The following is an 18,887-nucleotide window of genomic DNA, read 5'->3' as shown; positions in this document are numbered from 1 at the left end:
ATAACAATATCAACAAGGCTCTATATCTATGTGTGAGATTTGTGCCTACACAACACAGCTCTGTTAAAAATTCATAACAGCACAGCTCTGTTCAGCATGGTAGAAATTTTTAACAGAGCTGTGTTGTGTAGGCACAAATCTCACACATAGATATAGAGCCTTGTTGATATTGTTATTGTCATAATCCCTATCTCTAACAGAGCTGTGTTGTGTAGGCTGCCTTGAAAATATTATTTACCCTTGCTGATATGTTATGGATAAGATGTGAATAATACATACCCTAATAGGTACAGTTTTGCTGGAACGTATGTTGAAACGTTTATAAAAGAACAATGATCTGTCAAAAAATATTGAGTATAGATTTACAATTTCATTCTCTGTGTTCTTTATGACAATTACCTATCTATAATAATTCCAAGCTCAGCAAGGCTCTGTGTCTAATATCTATCTTCATGACAATCACCTATCCATAATAATTTCACTCTGTATCTGTGTAAGATTTGAATCCTGTTCCCAATAATTATATCACCGCACAGCTTTGCTAGGTATAGGGCAATCACCTATCCATGATTTGAATCCTGTTCCCAATAACAGCATCACTACACAGCTCTATTAAATCGAGTATAGATTTATGGATAAATATTATTTCTGTGTCTGTGTCTAATATCTATCCTCATAACAATCACCTATCCATGATTTGAAGCTTGTTCCCAATAACAGCGTCACTGCACAGTTCTGTTAGGTATAGGGATATTTTATTCTCTGTGTTTGTGTCCAATAACAGCAGAGATATTGAGTATCTATCCTCATGGCAATCACCTATCCATAATAATTCCGCTCTATATCTGTGTAAGATTTAAAGCTTGTTCCTAATAATATTAACCACACAGTTCTGTCAGGTATAGGGATATTGAGTATAGATTTATGGAAAATATTATTTCTGTATCTGTATCTAATATCTATCTTCATGACAATCACCTATCCATGATTTGAATCCTGTTCCCAATAACAACATCACCGCACAGCTCTGTCAGGTATAGGGATATTGAATATAAATTTATGGAAAATATTATTTCCGTATCTGTATTTAATATCTATCTTCATGACAATCACCTATCTATGATTTGAAGCTTGCTCCCAATAATAGCATCACTGCATAGTTCTGTCAGGTATAAGAATATTATAAATTTATTGATTTCTGTGTCTGTGTCTAATATCTATCCTCATAACAATCACCTATCCATGATTTGAAGCTTGTTCCCAATAACAACATCACCGCACAGTTCTATTAAATTATAAATTTATTGATACTGTGTTTGTGTCTAATAGGATAGATATCTTGTTTTTTGAACCCAAATAAGTTCATAGGCATGTTTATTTATTTCAAATCATGCTCTGTGTTTGGGCATTGTTTGCCACTTTTCAAATCACAATGCCCCCAAGGTAAAGTATGTATGCCACATGATAAAATACATCTCTTGTCATCATGTGGGTCCAGAGCCACTTTTCTTACAATATTTGAAGTCAACAAGTGATCCACACTCTGAATTCTGCATTCTGATGTTTTGATTGAACTCTGGGATTTGATGCAATTTTCATAATCTTCAAATTTAAGCTCTTTGTCAACAGTCACTCTGCCAATGCCCTTGGCTTTTTTGACAACAGCACTACATGTTTTAAAAGTGTACATCTTGGCACTTAACCCAGCAAATTTCACAATAACATCACCAAGCGTCTCATCTTTTAACTTGCCAGGCACCTTTTTGTTGTGGGGTTGAATATTCAGATGGCCAGGCAATTCACTGGTATCAAAATATTTAAACAATTCAGACTGTGCAATATCTTGATAAATATCTTCTGTTTGAATATCAAGAATAAAACTATCCGTGTCCATGTACATCAGTTTTACACGATCACCATAAAAAGGTTTCAACACATCATAATACAATGTTAACATATGTAATTTGGACCTTTCCAATATCACAGCCCCTACATAAATAGGTTTATCAAACTTAATCTTTGTTTTCTTCATGTTGAAAAGTGCCATGTGCTCATCATAAATTCTTCTGTAATTGAAGTTGGGTTTTGCAACCAATTTTTTGCTCAGGCTGGGGTCAGTAATTATTTTAACATCGGTATGTTTCCTGACATTTTCAATAGTTTTGCCATAAACAGAATTGACCATCAATTTAAACAAGCCCTTATCAAATTGGCTTATTGCTGATGTTCGAAGCTCTGTATTTGTATCAATGTATGGTTTCAACCATTCTGAGTGCCTGAACCTTAAGACTTTTCCAACTTTGGTCACTTGAACACCATGTTTCATCAGGAACTGGAGGTTTTTGTAATATATGACATATCCCTGTTTTGGCTCCAGGGTCATCATGAGCTTCTTCTGTTTAGAGCCAGGTGAGCACTGAACCTCGGGAATTGGGGGCAGATCAGAAAATTTATTGTGCAAATGATCTGGAATTGTCAGATCAACCTCTAAGAAGAGGCCATAATCACTGTCATCAAAATCCTTAAGATTCTCAATATTGAAATTTTCAACCCATTCAAGCTCTGCATATGGCAGTTTTTGCATCATGGCATGACCATAGAGGCTGTTTGCATCTACGTACAGTATATAATTTGATGGCCGTGCTGGATCATAATCAGGCAGCATAATATGCTTGTTACTTGCTCTGGCATATCTCTGGGAACATTGCACCATCCCCCCTCTTATACCTTTCTCCATAAACAGATACGTATCTTGATCGTGGATCAGATCCAATTGCATTTTGGTATTCAAAAACATTGCGGCCCATGCTAGGCCCGGGGCACTGAAAAAATACACTGGGTCCAGTTTATAATTTTGTATGGAAGATTTTCTGAATGCCTGTATTATATCAGCTAAGAGGGTGACATCAAGTTTCGAATATGCCATGTGATAATCACGAAATGTCTTGCATTTTGAATCGTTCCACACCAATTGGGCATGGTGATAATCTTCATCACTGATTCCAGATCCTCTGATTTTGCTGTAAAACTCTTCTTGTGGTGGCAGGGAACACTCGTCAAATTTAGAAAAATCTGTAACATAGTCATATGGATATACACCCTTCCGCCTAATTAATTTCAGGTCCTGATTTGGAAACGAAGCACGTGTGATTTTCAATTGATCATCAGATAATTGAGTGGCCAGTGTAGGCAGGCTAGCAGATAAAAATCTGTAAGAATCAAGAAATCTTAATTGAATAGAAACACCATCAACTTTAATTATCTTGCTAATAGATATATATTTTTCATCATTTTCAGCTAAAATATTTAAATTCTGCTTGTCAAACCCCTCGTACCTGATCAGATGATGGAAATCATAATTGGATGCTCCATGGCAAAATATGGGGATAAATCTTGGTCTCTTGATCTGAATATTGCAGCTTTTACACAGGGCCATTAAGAATTTACCATCTGTATGAGAATGGTGTTTCACCTTGATATTTGTATCTGAAAATTCAGAATCACATACCGGGCATTTTTCTGCATTGTTGAAATCCTCAATCTGTTCCTCTGTTAAAGGCAACATGGGTTTTGATTTTAATAAGATGTTAGATGCTATGTCACGGCACTCATTTTCTATTCTATGTGCAAATTCTTTGACGGCATTTGGTCCCATGTATAAGCACAGCTCACTAGCTACACCACCCTGTACAACCATATAATAAAAACTGGAAGGTTCATGTAGTTGGTATGGTGTAATTGAGGATTCTTCAGGATCTGGATTGCAGAATGCAAGAGATTTGAGGTTCGATTCAAAATCATAGACAATAAATACTGGGTGTTCCAACAAGGCTTCAAACTTTTTGAATTTGCAATTTTCACTTGGATTGGGCATCACCATATGAACAGGTTTATGGTTGCCACAGTATTTCAGATGCTCAATTAACTTGTTTTTAGCAATTTCTGTATTACATTCAGGAACCCTATTTACCATTTTTTGACCATCAAATACAGTTAACCTCTTAACTGGGTAATTTCCTCGTCGAAAGCCCAATCTGCCCTGGGAATTTTTGTTGATAAATTGATGAATTTCGTAAACCAATATTTTAGTTAATATTTCTGTGCTCCATGGCATACCATTTAGGTATTGTTTATTCTTTTATTGGTCCTTGTTGTACTTTTTACAATATGCGAGATTTACAACTACAATATATCTCGGATTTCCTCAGCAGGAAAAACACGCCGTCGCTTCCGATTTGCCTGAGCCATTATTGCATACGCGATAGAACTGAACGTCGGGCTGTGTTCGTTGATTCCCGCTAACTCTAACGGTTACAACAGTCTGGAAGTCAGAGCCATCTGGTGAAACAAAGAAGAAAGTAATTTTACGTAGTATCTCGTCATACACAACAGATATCAGCAGTAAGAACATGAGAACGTAGTATCCCGTCATGCCCATTATAAATCAGTAGAGCCAGAACGGAGTATTACGTCATACCCAGTTAAGAGGTTAAGCATCTTCTGCACAACTTGAATATTCTATTGGATTTGTCTAGTTGTGTTCTGACTATAGCTTCAAGATTATGTATCAGAGTATAATGATATGTGCTATCCCCTTCAATTAAGAGCAGATCAATCGGAATAGCAGATTCATCATCAAGTGTACTGATTCTGAGAGGTGCTATCGGGCAATTGCCAGTGGAACAAATAAATACATTAATAGATAATTGTTTGCCATTGATGTGCCTGGCCTTTTTTTCAAATTTATCAATATTCTGAACAGACATTGGATATTCCAAACCCTTCCATTGCATCGTCAAAATCGTGCTCATGTTGCTTGTAATAAGTTATTCTCTGAGGATCCCTTGAAACTGGATACAAAGCAGCTAATATACACCACAAAAAGCATTTCTGGTCATTATTTTTTATATTGACCACGGCTCTTTTGTTTTTAATATTAGCAGGTAATGGCACATATGTAGATCCTTGTAATGGGCAGAATTCAGAAATATTGACATATAACTTGTGCGGAGAGCCACATAGGCTCCATCCGGACTCTTTTGCCGCAAATTCAGAGTGTTTAATATTCAATTGATCTATCAAATTGCTTATTATTTTGTCTGAATTTGTATTTGAATAAACCGGTACAGTTTCTGTTATGTGGGGCTGTGTAAATTTTGTGCCATTTGGCTTCTTATATTGTGTATACAATTTGAGGGAGAGCTTATAAGAACCATTTTGTGCATTGAGAATTGCCTGGAGATCAGAATTTATACTGTTCAAGAAATTCTCAATGCCACATCTTGGCTCTGACACAAAACAGTGATCCCTAAGTTGGCCATTAAAACTGCTACGGATAGGTTCATGTCGTGGCTGCTTTGCTGCTCTGGCATTAACAGGTGCTTCGTGCTTTCTTTTCAGACCAGATGTAGATGGTTGTGTTGATGACTGTACAGAGCAAGTATCTTTATGTATATATGTGAAATATTCCATGTTATATTTTCTATGGCATTTGGGGCAAATTTTTGTGGGAGTTCTGTATTTGTCTGGATTACAAATCTTTTGGTGTCTGGCCCAATTAGAGCTGGATATATTTTTATTGCACTGATTACAATATTTTTGATTCGGCATTTTTGCTGTTGTTTATTATATACAATTTCCTGGGTTTCAATTCAAAACTTTATACTGAATAAAAAATATCAGTTGGGTTCAGCTGTGTGCTTTGTGTGTGTGTGTATGTGTGTATGTGTGTATACACTTAATATTTTTGGCTTTGGTATTTATATAAAATTTCCTGGGTTTTAAATCTAATCTCTATGCTTATCTTATGACAGGTTATAAAGCCAATAGCCCACAAGTAGAAATATTCATTCACACTGACCCAGCGCAAATGCCTGCACGAACATGCATATCTTGAATGGCAATAATCTTGTTATGTATAACAGGCTGGGACAAATATAAGCTTGACTCTAAATATGAGTGGATTACAACAAATATCAGATTTTATATTGTTCAATATGAATTTAAACCAGTAAGTATAAGAAGCACTGTGTCAACACGTCTGTTCTCCTCAGTCAGTCTCACAATACTGGCTGATGCAATATTCGGGAATTTCTGTAAATACTGGCGCTGAGGAGAAATCAATACTACCGTCTTGGGAATTCCACACACTGACCCAGAGAGGGAAACATGCAAACACGGAGCAATTCTAGAGGGCATATTGCATTGTTTTAATATTAGATAAGCAAATTGAATCTGGTTTCCAATTAAACTTAAACCAGAAGTAAATATGTATGTATGGGTATGGGTTTTTGGCTTAATTTCTGGTGTGGCCAAAAATTGACAAGTTTATAGACAAAAATCTGGCTGATGCAATTTTTGTAAATGTTAGCAAATCTGCTTGAGAAGGGTTAATACTTTCCGATTACAAAACTCTTGGGTTAGGCAGGTGCTACACTTGAACAAAAAACTCATATGAACATGTTGAACAAGTTTTAAGTATAGCAAATCTGCATGAGAAGAGCTCTTCCTTTCTGAAAAATTCCCGAGGGCATTTTTACAAAAATCTTGGGTTAGAAAGAGTTCCACACTAGAGCAAAAAGCTCATATGGGCATGTTGAGCTTGTTTTAAGTATAGCAAATCTGCTTGAGGAGGTGCTCTTCCTTTCTCGCGCTGTCCCTATCATAAATACCACTACTAACAATATTTTGAACAAATTTCAATTGTTAAAATTTTTGGAATCCGAAAGAGTATCTGCTTCAGTTCAAAGTGGTATTGGTTCAGCCCTATTTTACATCTTTACTAAATGTGGAACAACACAATACTAAATGCCCCACACAAAATCTCTACCGCACTGTAGAATGATATAAGCTACAAATTGAAGTCACCACATTATCAATTATTTCAATTTAAAGTATTCATAAAAATAAATAAGTATTATGACATCTTTAGGCATTATTTTAACTTTTATAACCAGACTTTAACACTATGAACACTTTCTATACTTCGTCTTATACTGAGCATTCAGGATGGGCAAAGACAGATTCGTTCTCTCTCTGAAAATTTAATGCATGCATGTCATGAAATAGTTACACACAAGGTGGATTGATTTAAGTAGTGTTTATCATTTAATAGTGTTTATTTGGCTTTAGTAAAGAAAAAGAAAGGAAACAATATTTATGTACTGATAAGGTGAAGCTCATACGAAAGGAAATGTAATATGTACACTGTAAACACACTTAAATTATCTTGATTTAAAATTCAATAATTTCAATAGGGAAAAATAGCAAACATTTTGTGTAGCAAAATAAACAAAATACTAATCATGTTAAACTGTAAATAGTGTCATTATCATTAAACTGTAAATAAACATGGCAGCTGGTATTTTGCAACTATCATTAAAAAAAATTGCCAAAATTGTGCTACGAAGACATTACAGAATATTTTAAGTTACAACTACAAAGTACATCCAGAATGTTTTATTTCCATTCGAAGAAAAGTTACTGAAATTATGTATTATATTTTCATTAGCACACTCAACAAACATTTCCATAGTAAATTCATATATAATATCAGAAACAGTAAAATGTCTATTTACATATAATTATTGATTTAGTTTAATCAAACTGTTGAAATATTTTACAGAGACGTTTACTAGGAAAATCCTGTGTAAAAAACATGTCTATATGTATGGTGCCAAAAAACATACTAGCAATTTTAAGCATGTAATTTTTAAATAAAAAAATTATTTAAATAAAAAAAATCATTATTTTTAACCACCCTGGTTACACATAATTTCAAAACACACTTTGAAGCTTTTCTGGTGATGAATGATGACCTAATTTTTTTGGAATACTGACTAGATATTTGGGAAAACTTGCACGTTTACCTGGTAAATTTCAGAACAAAGTTTCTTCAAAATACAATTTGAAATTAATATTTTTCTTTCTTTATTTATAGTTTACAGTTATGACCCATATAATCCAATGCTGAACCTCATCCGATAAGTAAAGATATTACAGTATTTACTCATGCATAATGCACACTCTGGTTTTTGATGGGAAAAGGTGACAAAAAATTATATCTCGTATATAATGTGCAGTACAATTCAGTTCAAGAAATGGCTTCCTTAGTTGTACATCGCAAAGCAATGTGGAGCAAGAGCAAATGACATCATACGTATTCAAAGAGTCACCAACCCACACAACCCATCTCTCTCCAATTTGCATCCCAAAGCTTTCACTTGTATAACCACCTAGCTTATTCTGTAGTAGAAGAAAGCAAGCTCAAATTGTGAAAGACGGACAGTTATATAGCTGTTTTCAAATTGGAAGTTCTGTGGTGTATGCAGGAAAACAACAATATGGCTGAGGCTTGAAAATTCGACAGGGTGAGGCAAGTGTAAGAGAATGACGGAAGCAAGAAATGTTGAAGGTGGCTCCTAAAAGAAACAGGCTTTTCAGAAGTGGAGCAGCAGCTACATAATTACGTTATGGATTTTCAGTGCTCAGGAAGATATTTTTTATTATTTCTCATGTGGCAAATACATACGTTATGCATCGAGTTTGTCAGGAGGTGCATGATTGAATCCCTCCAGAATGGCGCAGCTTGTCTCAATGTCTCAAAATGCTCTGATGCAAAGTGAAAAATCATGGGAAACGAGCATTTCAATTTTTTTTTTTTTTTAATTTTTAAAAAATTATGATTACCACAGAAACTCAACCTGGTAGTTTGTATTTGCATCTGTTATATACAGTGAGATAGTGAAAACATGTGTTGTTTTCTGTTGGCTGTCCAAATTATTGCATGCATAATACACACCACAATTTTTGGAGGCAACAATTTTTTAAAAAAATGCACGAGTAATTATTATTATTATTATTATTATTATTATTATTAATTATTATTATTGTATGATTCTTATCACATGTACTAATTTCGCCATTAAAAATTGTAAATTTTTCAATGTTTTAAATTTTAATGTATTGTAAAAGATTTGGCAGACTATTGATAAACTAATGCCAAATACTGGCACTGACAATTTGCATATATCTATTAGCTTTTATTGAACAGCAAATCTTAATATTTCAGAACTTACTTGGAAATCAATTACATAGAGATGAAATATATACAATAAACTGTAGCAAGGAATAGCAATTTTTCTAAATGTTAATATTTTAAATAATAAAAACAGATAAAATTCAACTCACCTGACAAATTTCCTCACATGAAGGACACATTAATGCTCCTTTATGAAGCCAATTATTGGCAATAATTTGAATCTCTATCACTTGACTAGGAAAATAGCAAGTATAAGTCTGATTATCAACCTGCAATAATACAAGTAACCATAAATGTAACAAATCTACGGAGGAAAAAAGCATGTAAAAAGAAATAATTTGGAAAATAAATGAACCAGATCTTATTTTTTATCTAAGAAATTGTGTAGAAAGATAAGAAGTGCTGTGGAGAGTTGAGTCCGATATTCTTGAAATAATGTACAATACAATTATCTACTATTGATTATTTTAAACGCTAACCAACCAGAAGCACTTTCAAAATATAGAAAATGGTCTCTGCATTAAAATTAAGTGAATGTTAATGAATGGATTTAACAAGTGTTTAAAATATATTTTTGGATGTAATCTACCTTTAGAACTTTTGGATATAGCTTTAACCTGGATTGGGCAACAGAAACAGTGGCTCTGACAAAAGTTTTAATTGGGGGAGAAGGATAAATATGAAATATGAACATAAGTTAGACCTTTCTGAAAAATTTAGACGGTTGCTAGAATCTTCATTCATTCTCATCATTGCAATTAGCCAAAAGTGGCAGAAAAGTGATTTAACAGAGTGAGATAAACACAAGACTTACAATTGTTTAAAGATCAAGCACTTTCCCAATTTTATCTTGATATACAGAACCACATTGATCCAACACTGACCACTACTAATTACAAAACATCTGGAGATTTTCTGACACTAAGAAACTGTATATCATGCAGCCTACTCAATTCTTGCAGAAAATACTCACTATGATATGTAGTCTTCCTGCAGTGCACTGGAACTCGTAACAACCAGAACCCCAGTGAAGCCATTGACGTACTTGTCGGCATGACCGCTCCTCCCACATCTCTTTCGTATGGTAAAAACACTTGGAGTTTGGACCATAGCTCTCCAAGGCAAAGTTCTTTTCAGATTCTGAAATTTAGCATATTAAGTCTCAATATGAACCTTGCCACTTTTTAAGATACATAACATATTTATTATAACTTCAAGTCAAGGACGTATTTAGGGGAGGTTCCAGGGGGTCTGGACCCCCCCCCAAAAGATTTATCAAGTACTTAAATTAAATAATGAAAAATAGAAGGCACATGCCAAAAAAAAAAAGGGTCGATAATTTTTTTATGCAGGGTTGGCAACACTGATGAAGTTGAGCATGCACAGGAGCATGCCCTAGTATTCTGTGCTTGCAACAGAGTTAGAATCGTCCGAGTGGGGTTGTGTACGTGCGAGTAGCAGTAAGGTGAAATGGCTGCCGTAATACAAAATCCTGCTAAATGTGAAGTGAGATCTGTCATACGATTTCTGAACGCCAAAGGACAGAATGCAGCTGACATCCATCGGGAATTGTGTGCCATTTATGGACCGACAGTGATGAGTGAAGGGAAGGTCAGGCAATGGTGCAGTGTTTCAGGAAGGGCGTTCAAATGTCCATGACGATGAGCGTAGCGGAAGGCCTAGTGTTCACACAGACGATCTGGTGGAATGCGTTAATGAGAAAGTGCGTTCCAATCGCTGGTTCACAGTATCTGAACTCGCCAAAGAGTTTCCAGAAGTGTCTGTGAAAACAGTGCATCGAATTGTGACTGACAACCTGGGGTATCACAAACTGTGTGCGAGGTGGGTACCAAAAATGCTGACAGACGCTCAAAGAAGGACAGCTGCACGTGATTTTTTGACCCGCTGGGGGGAGGATGGGGATGACCTCTTTTTGCACATAGTGACAGGGAATGAAATGTAGATATCGTACGCCACTGGGGAGTCGAAGCAGCAGTCAATGCAATGTCGGCACTCTGGTTCTCCTAAAGTGAAGAAATTTAAACGAACACCATCAGTTCACAAAATCATGGCAACCATGTTTTGGGACCAAAAGGGTGTGATTTTTGTGGAATTCTTGGAACCAGGAGAAACAATTACAGCAGAGGTGTATTGCGAAACACTGAATAATCTGCGATGTGCCATCCAAAATCGGCAAGAGAGAATGCTACGCTCTGCAATTTTTTTGATCCGCGACAACGTCCGCCCACACACAGCTGCTCTTACTGTTGAGACAATTCAAAGATTTCGATGGGAACTATTGAATCATCCCTCTTACAGCCGTGACCTTGCCCCCAGCGATTTCTTTCTTTTTCTTCATCTGGAAAAGTGGCTTGCATCAAAGCGTTTCAATGACAGTGACGTGCTCAAGACATCAGTTCTGGACTGGCTGCATTCTCAGGTGGCAGATTTTTACGCAGAGGGTATACGGAAGCTTGTGCCACGCTATCAGAAATGTCTGGAAGTTAATGGTGACTACGTCAGAAAATAGCCAAGGTATGTACTTGTTTATCAATCACAATTTCTTCTATCATTTTCTTGTTTTTAAAAAATATCGGCCCTTTTTTTTTACATGCACCTCGTATATTCATTTAGCCATTGTTGTATAATTTCCTCTGAACTTAATGGAAGACAAGGATTATATTGGGATCATAGGGCTTTAAGGGACATGAAGGATGTATTTAGGGGGTCTGGACCCCCCTCCTCCCCACACACACACACCTGAAAGACCTATTAAGTATGAAAATTGAATAATGAAAATATACTCATTTAGCATTTGTTGTATAATATCTTTCTTAACTTATTGGAAGACAAGGATTATATTGGGATCATACGGCTTTGAGGGACAGGAAGGACATATTTAGGATGGGTCCAGGGGTCTGGACCCACCGAAAGACTTACCAAGTACAAATTAAGTAATGAAAATATTGCAATTGTTGCATAATCGATGGTTATTAATTTCCTCTGAACTTTTTTTAAATCAGAAACTTACTTTCCTCCAACTACATGTGACATAATTTTTATTATTCGATAAATATTCAATTTTTCCTCTATTTGACATTAATTTCATAGCCAGAGCAGTTGTTTTTATGTAAATTATTCCGATCCTAACTAAAGGTAAGCTACGTAATGAATATGCTGTTATATCTCTATTTTTATAGCTACAATCTTCTTACCTAATCATGTAATAATAATATAATATTAATTTTATTTAGTATAATTATTTTAATTTAAACATTATTATTATTATAATTATAATAATAATTATTATGATTCCTGAGACACTTGGTTTGGACCTCTCCCCCCTGAAACATATTTCTAGATATGTGCCTGTTTCAAGTATAGTTCATACTATGGGAATGACAGACGAACAAATTCCAATGAGGATGGTGGCAGTGGCTACCGAAATTAATAGAAAATTACTTCACAGAAAACGTGAGTACCTGAATTATTCAAGTATAGTGTTAAATAATTCTGAAATATTCCCTGATGTTTCACAAACATTCAAAGCATGAAGACTGACCGATTTCTTCTACTCATGCTTGGTTACTGAACCAAGATTTTCTCTTCCTTGTTCAGCAAGTTTCACCTCTCTAAACCTAAAAAGGCTATGGCTATCAGCAAGACTTTCAAGCTTCCAAAGACTCACCTAGCTTTGTGCTAAGTTTAATCCTGGCTATGCACAGATTCTAGGGCCACGAGTCATGGAGTCACTGTTACCATCCTTTAGATTCTAAAATAATCACTGCTTGAAGAAGCATTCAAGTGAAGAAAGCATGTACCTACCCTATTGTTAAGAAATCCTCTCTATCTTTAATCAGTTACTTGAATCAGGTATTGGAAATTCAGATAAATCAATTTCTAAAGTTAGTGTCTTCGTATAACAGACACCTTTAATTGGATATGAATTGCAATCAGAGGGTCTCTGGTTCGATCCTGTACATTAACCCAGATCTTACTGTCTATCAAGTCATTATAAAGGAGAATCAGTTTCTGTGCTTCTAATGACAAAATTGCTTATGATGATTAATTTTTAATTTTCTATCCTTTTGAATTATTGGTGACAGTAAGATGATGTAATATGGGTCAATTGATGCACATAAATATCTATGCCTTGGGCATAATTTAACTGCGTACCAGCAGCGTGCATTCAAGGTAGGCAATGCGTACCCACAACACAGTTAGAAAAAATAAACATTTCTTTCATCTTCCCTGCACATGAAAATTCAACAATTATTGCTCCGAAAGCACTTCCACTGCGAGAAATTCCGATTTCAGCATGAACACGCTGTTGCCTGTCTCATGTAGCCTAGCCTGGCCTTCCTGAAGGCAGTCCCGAATGATCCCATTTGTGCCTTCAGCGTTGTCCGCACCTGCCCGATCTGAGTTTCTGCCGATTTCTGCAAGCAAATGCTGTTTATTCTATTGGGTACCCTAGAAATTCGGAAGGCAAACCCCATTGGCTCAGATCAACCTCAACCACATGTTTTGGTCTGCCCGCAATCACCCCCTCCCTCACTTCCCTGATCTAAGCATTGAGGATACCAAAGACCAAAGATTTTGGCAGCGTTTGCAGTGTTGGCAGTAGTCAACGTATATTTTTTTCTGGAGTGTTTAGCTTACTAGCATTTAGCAGTGATGTGTAGATAGATCACTGTGTTGGATTGCAATAAAAAGACAAAAAATGATTGCTGATACAGGAATCAGAGAGGAGGGCAAGAATATGTCGTGGTGGAAGATTATATTTAATATATGCATAAACTATCACATATGAAATATTTATGTGAGGTTAAAGTTACACTAGCAAGTTTTTTTTTGTATAGGGAGGTGAGGAGCAGAATGGACTGACCAACCGAGGATTATGTCTTGCGTGAAACCCCTTTTGGCATCGTCACACTGTCAGGAAGGACGTGTGAACAATTTGCAAGTTTCACATAATTCTCAGAGTACGAGAGTAACTGTTTATTTTTTTTCGAGATCAACATTTTATTTGAATTCCATTGCATTTCAGCCTATAGGTTGATGAGAATGGGTGTTGACTGTTGACTCCACGAAGTAAACACAATGCTTAAAATGGGATTCGAATGAACCACCCTCCCCTCTCCAGACATTGCAAAGTGATGTAATTGGATGTTATATTGTGTCTAACATACTTTACTCTAGCCTTTGAAGTGTGCTGGGATGTATGCTGATGTATTTTCCACTTGTGCTTAATCATCTCCCTTCTAAATTATCGACTGGCAACTCCAATTCATTCGTCCACATGAACATGTGGTTTTCAGTGATAGTAGACACTTGTTACCGAAGGAGGTTGATTTTTGCTTTCTTCTGTCGTGTTGCAGCAAGTGTCCTGTTCATATTATTTGCATTACAGGATCTCTATTGTTTGTCGATGCAGTGAAGTGATAAAATAGGGAAGACCAGGAGTTATTGATGATATTCTGGAGAAGGGATTTTTGGCAATTACGAAAAAGTGCAAGCAATCCGAAATGGGAGTCTGTTCATGATTTGGAAGACTTGTTTCAGGCAGGTGTTGTGAAGGATGGTAGCAAGTAGGCTATATTAGTCATTTTCAGAAAAAAAAAATCTCTCTCACTACAGAGTGGTTGGTTGAGTAGAAAAACCATGAAACTTTATTATTGGCCTTGTTTGTTGGTTTCCTCTGAGAAAGGTGTTGTGAAATAGTAGAGGATACCGAGATTTATCAAATTTATCGCATGCTATTTGAAAGCACGAAAAATGATTGTGCCATTTCATTCCCATTCAATGTTCATCGTGATGCATGAAGGAAATAATTGAAGTTGAATTGTTGGACTCTACGTAGCTACTATCAGAATATATTTGCGAACATAAAATATCATACATATATATTTTACCTTGTTATATTTGGATAATGATACAAGGATGAGAAGTTTTCCATTATAAAATTCTGAATAACATGATGGCCCAAGATTGGTAGGGGGTTCTGGGCCTGGTGCACCTATGTTGCGTACCCGTGTCTGTCACCGCATGCCACTGCTGTGTACAGATGCTGTCAAAATATCATCTTACTTCGAGACTCAAGTTGCACATACCTGTCTCATTCTCATTTTGAGTCCCAAAACAGTCTAAACAGGCCCGTAGCCAGGATTTTATTTCGGGGGGGAGCTCATCCCTTATGAGCACAGACGTCGCCATAAATATTTGTAGGGGGGGGCAGGCCACTGATAAAACTTGATTAGTACAAATGATAATGACAATAATAATTGTGTATTACCACGGTTATAATTGTCATTTTACAATAATAACTATTATAATTATTATTATATTACTCGACCCACATATGAATAAATAGCCAACAAGTGTTGTTCCTTATTTTTCATATATTTTGTACAGTTAGTGTACTGAAATTCATAGTTATTGTATTTTGTTATTAAGTTTTAAACATTCCGTTAAAAACAAAAGGCTTTAAAAGTTAGGACCAAATTTTATTCATAAATTTATATTGTGTGACCTCTCACAAAGAAAATTACACATTGTGAGAGAAGTTGATCCATTTATTTCTTGAATTAAATGGTAGAATATAAAAATATAACCTGGCTCCTCTATTATACACTAACTTTTTTCAATCTAATGTTTAATCCTCCTAAGGAAGTAAAATTAATTACCACTATACACTATTTAAATTAGATATTTGTAGGATTTCAGGGGGGCTTCAGGCCCCTTAGCCCTCCTCCTGGCTATGTGCCCGAGTATTTACAAGTATTTCTTAAAACAAACTAACTACATATTTTCACATCATTTATTCCTTTAACAAACCATATTCCTTTAGCGCTTCTTTTCATTCAGTATAAAAGTTATTTGAACAAAAAAACAACTAATTATATAACATTAGTATCTGAAAAGTTTAATTTGAATCATAGTTATTCACATGAGCACAATTATTTATCCAGTAAACACAATGGACATTTTTAAAAAAAACCTGAATATTAGGTATAATGGTTGCACTGTAATCATGCATTTATTTTCAGTTAACTGTTAAAAGAAAAATATAATTGACCTATGAAAGCTAACGCATCATCTGGCAGACTGCACATGTGGTGCCATTTTCTTGACTCAACTCCTTTGACTGATGGGGAAGTATCGGTGTCGTTTTACAAGCATTCCTTCAATGTGTTTTTAATGGCGGATGAAACGTTAATCTTTACATACACCAAACCTTCCACACACAACAACTTCGCAAAATTTTGCTAATATCCTGAATCTGAAAATGCCAACAACTAATGCAGTTGCTCAACAACAACAAAGAATGAAGATTTGTGCATTTGCCCCTCAAGCAAGCGGATGACGACCAGATTCTTCTGCTGTCGTTGCTCCAAAGCTGTGTGTGATGAACACCGATCAAAGTGTTGATTTGAATGCACACTAGACTTGAAATTTTGCATTCCTGCATGTTATTCATGTATTTTGTTTTTGCAAAATTTACACTGTATTTTAATTCTGAAGAAATCAGTAGTCCAGCAGACAAATGGTTAACTTTTATGTTTGTCACAGGACACATTAGCTTTCTAGAGTTAAAAACAATTGGACTTGCTAATTTACTGTATTTATAAATGCAGGCAACATTTGTTTCAAGTCCACTTAATGCTCTGATGGTCTAACTAGGATGGGACCTACACTTGTAAAGTGGAATTTGAACAACCGAGTCTCCACCAGAAATCGAAACTGGGAAGCATGATTATAATGTGACAATGTCAATTACTGTACTGTCAGGAGATATAATCAGTAGGCAAACTAACACACAGTTAGTTATCACATGTGACCAGTAGTGTACACAGGATTTTATCAAGGGGAGGGGGTTATTTCTAAAACTTGCTCCAAATTCACATTACCATTGTTTTATTATAATTTAATTAAATAATAATACTCATAATTAATTAATAATACTTATAATTAATTAATTACCTAAATTATTACTAATAATACTAGTACTACTATTTAGTAGTAGAGATCTACATAAATATAGAATTTATGAAAGCAATAGAACGAAATTACATTGTAGTCATTCAAATTTTATCAAATTCTGGTAGCATTTTTTTGTTTCTTTGTTATGAAATTATTGTCTGGTCAATGAGGTGAGACATTATAAGTGTGAATAAAATCCATAAAAACAAGAAAATATATTAAAATAAACTGAAATAATCAAAGCATGGAACTCATCCAAGGAGCTGCGGTGGTCTGGTTGGTAGAGCATCTGACAACCATGTGCGAGATCCAGGTTCGATTCCCGGAATTGGTTGGAATTTTTCCGGCTTTTTCCCTGCTTAAATGTCCCTGATAATTCACATCTGGATTGTCTCGCTGTTCTTACCAACAAAACATTTTACAATAGTTAAGCTTATTGTTGTTTGAATAATTGTCTAGTCAACAAGGCGGGACATTTTAAAGAGAGACATTCAAACATGCTGCGGTAAACAATGGGAAGGCAGACTGGTGACTGTATTCTTGTCTGCCCAGCCCCTACCAACATTTTAAGAAAATCAGAATTTTCAAATAAAAATCCGTTAAGAACTTTAAAAATCAAAATGTGTAAATGCAAAACTTCTTTTAAAGCAAGCCCCAATTACCATTTTTGTCTTTGAATACAATTTTAATAGACTGAAAAGCTCCAAAAATACGAAATATTTTATTATGCATCCTGCCCTCCAAAACGAAGCCATGTGCTGTTCACATTTACTATTCCAGACCCTCCCGAAAAAAAATAATCCTGCATACGCCAGTGTATTGAACATTGTTGCAACTGAGATACAAAACAACTTTTCTCTCTTTTAAATCATAGTTGCCCTGCCCTCATACTTTATTTTCAAGAATTTGTGTTAATTTTCAAGGCATTCACTCTGGAAAACGCGTGTGTTTGGAATGATGTGCTTTTCTCCATGCTGCATGGAAATAATAATTCAAATTATTATTATTATTATTAGTAGTAGTAGTAGCAGCAGTAGTAGTAGTAATAATAGTAATAGTATTTTTCATAATATATTTCACAAGCTCAAGGGGGGGGGTTAAACCCCATAACCTCCCTCCCCCTTGTGTATGCCACTGCATGTGCCCATGTTAAAAATATTATGTTTGAGGCAGTGTTTCATCTTTAGTCACAACTCTATATGGTTGGGTGGCTTGGATGTGCATCCTGTAACCCACAAACCTGCTCACATGAACTCACAAGGCCTGGAAAAATTATTTAGTTTCTCATCTGATGCACCAGTGTCCTATACACCCATAATAGCCAATTAATTTATACCTGGTTTTTTGCCCACCTTGGCACATGGGCCTTGAGCTAGTGCCAAGCCAGCTCTGCACAGGATGCGCTAATTTGATATAAAGCAGCAAACATTTCGTTCTGATACCAAAATTATTAATTCATCTCTTTCATGTATATGGCCAGATGACACTGACAATTTAACATTAAAAGAAGAAATTTTGTACTCAAAAGATTTATTTCCAAATCAAAGCTTTTTATCTTCACAAGAAGATTAGGAAAAAGAGAGAATTACCCAAACATGTTCTGACTATTTATGGAAATGCTCCATTATATACATTTAGAGATATAATAAAATCTACTGATTGGTCAGCTCCATCGCTAATGTGAACAATGTTAACTAATAAACCCTCAGCACACAACGCTTAAGTAAATATCAGTAACTAAGTGCTTGAAAAGCTATTACACTGGAAATGCATAATTTCTGAAGAATTCACAGTTGAAACTTCAGTAGTTTTGACTCAGATTGTTCTGTTTAAATATTGTTAAATTATAATGTATACATTTCTA

General features: G+C 35.4%; 1 protein-coding gene across 1 annotated transcript in view; it reads right to left on the bottom strand.

Moving 5' to 3' along the window:
- The window catches only part of Invadolysin (leishmanolysin-like peptidase, invadolysin), a 241,179-nt gene that overhangs the window by 10,284 nt on the left and 212,008 nt on the right, over nucleotides 1-18,887 (bottom strand). The window contains exons 12-13 of the mRNA XM_083141170.1: nucleotides 10,014-10,180; nucleotides 9,190-9,309 (exon numbers count right to left, since the gene is read on the bottom strand). Coding sequence (XP_082997296.1) covers nucleotides 9,190-9,309; nucleotides 10,014-10,180 — 287 coding nt within the window. The remainder of the gene's footprint in view (nucleotides 1-9,189; nucleotides 9,310-10,013; nucleotides 10,181-18,887) is intronic.

The sequence above is a fragment of the Lepisma saccharinum genome, chromosome 1 (assembly GCF_977018435.1).
Source record: "Lepisma saccharinum chromosome 1, izLepSacc3.1, whole genome shotgun sequence".
NCBI classification, from domain to species: domain Eukaryota; kingdom Metazoa; phylum Arthropoda; class Insecta; order Zygentoma; family Lepismatidae; genus Lepisma; species Lepisma saccharinum.
The sequence above is the reverse complement of the archived record's forward strand: the minus strand, read 5'-3'. Positions and strand labels throughout refer to the sequence as shown.